Here is a 5,996-nt window from a genome sequence, read left to right as displayed (position 1 = left end):
AGTATATTGATTCAAACAGCTCTTGTAGTGCAGCCGCTTAACCTCAAAAAATGGACGAATTGTGCATTTTATGATACAAGCATGAAATTTGGTACAAGTACACAATTTGACATGCTGATTAAGATGAGATGCAGACCCCACTTCAAAAATGCCCCCAAATACTATTTTTAGACTGGGGTACCTGTACCCAGTCCTTTTTTGGTCTTCTTCCATATCTTTTAAACTATGCAAGACATAAATCTGAAATTTAGTGTTCTGGCGTAATTTGACATGCTGATTAAGATGAGATGCATACCCCACTTCAAAGACGCCCCAAGAATCTATTTTTAGACTGGGGTACCTGTACCCAGTCCTTTTTGCCTTCCTCCGTATCTTTTAAACTATGCACGTTAGAAACCCGATATTTAGTTTTCTGAAGTACTTTCACATGCTAAATAAGTTGAAATTAAGAGCCCACTTCAAAAATGCCCCCAAAAGCTATTTTTAGACTGGGGTACCTGTACCCAGTCCTTTTTTGGTCTTCCTCCATATCTTTTAAACTATGCAAGTCATTAACCTGAAACTCAGTTTTCTGACGTGATTTGACATGCTGAATAAGATGAGATGCGATAAAATATTGAAAACCCCCAAAAAATATTTCCTTAGACTGGGGTATTTTTACCCAGTCTTCCATTGGATCCTATTCTTAAATGTGGAAACATGCAAGTTGTAAAACGGGAGTAATTGGACGTTTAAAACAAAATATCTTATAACAAACCTGAACGGTTCTCAGGCCTGGACTCGTTCTATACGGTAAAAACATAAAGAAAGTAATTGTCCTGTATTAGGATTATTCCTAACCTACCACAGGTCAAACTCTGCAACTCTTAAACTATTTTCAGCATATACCGTAGATTTATGATGGGGATACCTTTTACAGTAAACTGTTCGTTTAGTTCTCTGAACACTGACCATCACAACTGCATAACGGGGAGCAAGGGATGTCATATTTTCGACACATACATTTTCCACGGCAGTTCTTTTTGCACGCACAATGCTTCAGTTCTTTCAAGGACTTTGAGGCCTCTGGGGTTATCATCCATACTGGCAAAATGGAGCCATTCACTTCTTTCCATCCCCATGCAGTTATATCTGGTAGGTTTTGGATACATTGTAAGGACTGTCTCCAGACATGGCTGAAAATCAAAGCCCAGTGATTAGTTATCAAGTATGTATCATGCTGTAGCAATGGGCAGTATCAAGAGAAAAAAGTTCTAGTAGACCTATTTTAGAATAAGTGACTTCAACAATAAACAACATGAAAATCTAAAATTTCATTGTATAGGCATGTACGTAGCAATTGGTCACTAGTGTGTTCTAATCTTACCCTCCTTGAAAAGCTGACCGAAGTGCATGCTGATGCAAAGCATCCTCAGTTGGTGGTATGCCTTCAACTGTCCTCGATTTCTTTGTAAAGAGAAACCTCCTTGCTTCATTCACTGCAAGACACTGAGAAGACCGATCGTACAGCAAAACCACGTACCTCTGAAGCAACGACATATGTTCATTGGTAACTGTATCAGGAGCATTTGAAAGAGAAACGAAAGTTTCTGTTACCTCAGGAAAAGCCTTCCAAACGTCCCAGGCAGTGAGTTTGCCTCTTCCACAAAATGAAGAAGCTGTGTCGCAACCAGTAAAAGCGTACCAAAATAAGAGGCCAGAACAAACTCTTTCTTCTAGCGCATTTGCGTAATCGTGGATGGGTAACCACCTTCTGTCTTTTCCTGTCCCAAACTCGATCCAAAGATGTACTAAACTGAGCTGCCGGAACAATGCAATAGCTATTATTACAACATCAGTGTCCACTGTTTTGATGGCGACTCTTTCATGTCCGGAACTGGACATGCTCTTCAAGTGGACAAACATTCTAGTGTCAGCTTCTTCGTGATTACACGGGGAAAGCTGCTCCTTGTTAACATCTTTACAGTTTATAGTAGCATCATCGTCGTTTGCAAAGACAAGCTGTAAGTTATACAGTGCAGCTTCTGCGGAGCATATACCGGCAATAAGTCGGAACAACTCTAATTTGTTCTCGTTTACTCGCAGGAAGTTTTGCCATTTACGAGTGATGGGTGTTTTGTCTGAGACGCGTATCCTTGCTCCCGTTCCCCTCTTTTCTCTGGTAAGTGCCTTGATGCTTTTCTCTCTGTAGACGTCGAAGACCACGTCAATGCGTTCTAATGAGCTTTGTTTTATTTTAGAATGCAATTTTGAAAAGAATTCATGTCTGCAATAATCCCCAAAAGTAGTTGATTCTCTGGGAGGTAACATTTGCACTAATGCAGCTCCATCGATAACAAGGGCAGTTATGTCAGGCTCCTGAAACCGAACCTCTGCGTATTTTGAAAAAATTTTGATGCAGTCTGATTTTGCTGTTTGACGTACTCTGCCATATTGTGACAACGAAGGTGGATACGAATGGTTCTCGTGTGAAAAGAACTCATCAAGATCACATTCTCTCGTCTGACATGCGACATAAAGGGAAGCATAGAGACTACAGTCCTGCTTAAGTGACGTGACTTGTAGCTTGCTGTTACTAGTAACAACTGAGTTCTTTTGTCTGAAAAGAGGCAACTTGTTTCTCTTTATTACGTCATGTATGGATTTCTCTGTTTTTATTATTCTCTCTTTTACGAAATCTTTGTACTGGTTTTCACCTTTCTTTTTTGCATCCCGGACTGACTGAATCGACGTTTCATTCATTACTGTCTTACTGATAACCATCATAAGTATATCATTTTCTTCATCAAAGGGGTTGCCTTCTCGTTCAAATGCTTCTGCTAGGGCTACAACATCCTTTCTAAATCTCTTTTCAAAGGCTGCCGTATTTTCGTGATGACTTTTAAACTCTGAATTATTCTCAGCTGACTCATTATATTCTGAGATCATTCTAGCGACTTCTGGTCCTGCAACCATCCACCTCATAAGAGCCTTAGGGCTATTCAATATACCAATTGCACCGCCATCATCTTTTATCAATTTATTGTTTTGCTCGTGGGCGTGGTCATCTGCGATGCAAGAGAATTTTCTCTTTGATTTTTGTACGGTGAATTTTCCTTTCAAGAATTGCTTGTGCACTTCTGGGTGTCTAAAGGGTAGGTCTTTCAAGCTCTGGATAAAAACTGGAAGCCAACGGGAATAGTGGACATGGTCCAAAGCAAACATCCAAGGTGTGACTTGCTCTAGTGCATCAACGAACATGTCAAAATTAGCAATCCGAATACTTTTGACTAGCAGTAAAAGCAAGCTTTGTAGATAGAGGACTGTATACCAATACTCAAAATGCACTGACTGATCTCTTTTGTACATAACCCATTTGTCATAATCGAGGTCGATTCTTTCTTCGATTTCCTTATTGAATGCCTTTCTCAAAAGAATATGCAGGGCTGCTAACGACACTTGATGAGCATACCTTGACTTTTTTACATGTCCCGCTGATAAGAGGGCATCTGCAGTACCAGACGTGTGTATCTGTGCCGATACAAGTAGCTCACTCCACTCACTTCCTTCAAGCCAGTCTCCAATCATGTTAAGTGTTGCCATCTCTATATGTAGGCCTCCCATCATGAATATAAACTTGTCCTCGCCAAATAACTCTGGAAACTGCCATTGGATCTGTTTCCCAAGTGCATAGACAGGTTGATCTGCAGTTATCACTGGTTTCTGGCCAGGGTTGAGATGATCGACTGCCTTCCTTATTATCTTCATGGTATGCTTAACCATAGCAAAAGAATTGATATTTTCATCGATCAGAGGCATTAGTGCTGACAAACATTTTGGACGTGGCTTCGCATTTGTGGTCTCTTCATTGAATGCTGACCAGGAAACTTTCGCTGAAAAATCTAATGACTGCTCTTCTTTTGAAAGCAATTCAACTCTCTGAAGCCAACTATTACTTTCTTTGATCGGCATGTGCGATACATTTCCTACAGTCGAATTGATTAGGGCTACTGGACAGCTTTGTTTCACCTCGGCTACTGGAGATATGTCAGTGTAGTACTCTGGCAGTTCAGCATTTTGTGAATGACGACCTCTACTTTCAAGGTTATACTGAGAAAGTTTGCACTGAGCTGCTTCATCTGGATGCTGGAAAAGTGAGATCCCGGTACCGTGGAAATGCCGTCTTGCAGTTGCTGATGTCGCATTATGGTCAATATTATCTATCGCTGCTGTAGTAAAAAAGCCATGTTGCAAGCAAGGTGGGCACACTAAATCATGCCTCTTGTATCTATCGCATAGTACTTCTGTTATCGATGTCTGAATGTTTTCTATCCTGTCAGAGGAAATACTCAAGCCAAAACTAGCTAGCTTATCAATAACACCAGCTTTTCGAGTTTTTGAATGCAGCATTAAGCCAACATACACTGGCAGCGGGGTTTCACGCTCCAATTTGTGCCTTCTGTTTCCTCCATCGCGTTTCTGTTTTGTTGCGTTGTATCGTATTAGCTGAGCAATATCCTGAGCGAAGATATCTGCGTCTTCTACCGTTTCATTATCTGCAGGACAGTTTGTCCCTTCAAGCAACATTCGAACAAGGTACACTAGACTAGATGGTACCGACGATTTCACATAATCTGCATCAAAACTTCCTTCAAATTCTGGAAAGCTGGAGAAAATATCTTTCCTTACTATATCTGCTGCCTTAGCAAGAACCATGCCATCATTTTCTAAGTCCTTTGAGCAAGCATCAAAAAGAGCTTCGCCACTATTTTCTTCAAAGGTTAACAAAACATCTTTGCCTTTTTTTAAAGCTTGAAGTCCTGGAATGTGATTCACGAGCTTCTCCTTAAGTCTAGTGCTATGAACACTCTCTGGATCACCGCCATAATGTACAATCGTCTGAATATAGCGGCTTTTGATGTCACTTAGCTTGAATACTGGCGATCTTCCTGGTAGTTCTTTACATTGAATTATGTAATGAACGATCTCGGATAATGCTATACCGAAAACTAACGCCTTTGACTTGTCAGTTTCGCTCTCGCTATTCTTAAATTCTCTCAATCTGTTATAAAACCTTGCCAGGCATTTACTGTGGTATTTCGACTCGAGTGCAACTATATCCCCTTGACTTAGCTTTGCTAGTAGTTTTTCATCACGAAGCTGAGTCGCAGCAGCACGTATTCGCTGATCTAGCCCCAATGTGCTAGCAGTTCTGAGATTCTTATCCTTGTCAACTTCATCACAAAAGAAGCACGTTGATTCCAAAAAGTTAGCGCTTTGGTATAATGATCTTGTTCCTCTGGATGAGTTTATATTGTCCTTTTCAGTTTCAGAAAGCTGTCTTCTCTTTACTGCTCTTTCGAAGTGATACTTGTCACAACTATTTCTACATGATTTATGAAACTTAGCAGCATGTGAAATAAACGACTCTTCAAGGGACTGGCATGTTGCTTGAAGCCTTTCTATTTTGAGGCCATTTGGTAATAGAAGTGCCTCTGATAACTTTCGAAGATCTCCAGCTAAAGTTATATAGCCAGCATCTTTGTCTTTTTTCTTGTTGTTAAAAGGGCATAGCAGTTTTTCTTCAGTGCTGAGCTGACAAATCAAACACAGATCCCAATCTATTTCTCGTTGGGCAAAAGAAGTGGAAGCTTTCACCAACTCAAACCTTCGCTTTGACATCATGCTACTTCATCCTAAAACTGCAAAATAAGTTTATGAAGATGTCACGTACATTAAAAATATAAATGCATTCGTCGTGCTTAGAAAAGAATTTTGATAGAAAAAATATAATAATGCATACATTAAAGACATACTTTGTTTAAGTCAGCAGTACCTCTGTTTCCACCTTCTCGCCAAAAACCTCTTTCTTCGTTACACGTGTTTTGAATCAGCGAATGAAACAGCAAAGCTGAGTGGGTACGATGACTTGTACACGCAAAATGCAGAGTTATTTGTTGGCTTCCTAATTAAATGTTTTACATGAACAGAATTCAAAAGTGTAAAATTTGGAATCA

The 5,996-nt window shown here is 40.0% G+C and overlaps 1 protein-coding gene across 1 annotated transcript; it reads right to left on the bottom strand.

Annotated features, from left to right (window-relative positions):
• Nucleotides 1-1,362: 1,362 nt before the first annotated feature.
• On the bottom strand, nt 1,363-5,661 carry LOC135687619 (uncharacterized). Its single transcript, XM_089111230.1, has one exon. The coding sequence runs from the start codon at nt 5,659-5,661 to the stop codon at nt 1,363-1,365; it is 4,299 nt and encodes a 1,432-aa protein (XP_088967356.1).
• Nucleotides 5,662-5,996: the final 335 nt, after the last annotated feature.

Source organism: Rhopilema esculentum, chromosome 11 (assembly GCF_057945365.1).
Source record: "Rhopilema esculentum isolate cy_ngs chromosome 11, ASM5794536v1, whole genome shotgun sequence".
Classification (NCBI taxonomy): Eukaryota; Metazoa; Cnidaria; class Scyphozoa; order Rhizostomeae; family Rhizostomatidae; genus Rhopilema; species Rhopilema esculentum.
The sequence above is the reverse complement of the archived record's forward strand: the minus strand, read 5'-3'. Positions and strand labels throughout refer to the sequence as shown.

What these genes read in the sequence shown, in the direction of transcription:
- LOC135687619 (XM_089111230.1), bottom strand. Translation starts at nt 5,661, where the DNA reads ATGTCAAAGCGAAGGTTTGAGTTGGTGAAAGCTTCCACTTCTTTTGCC.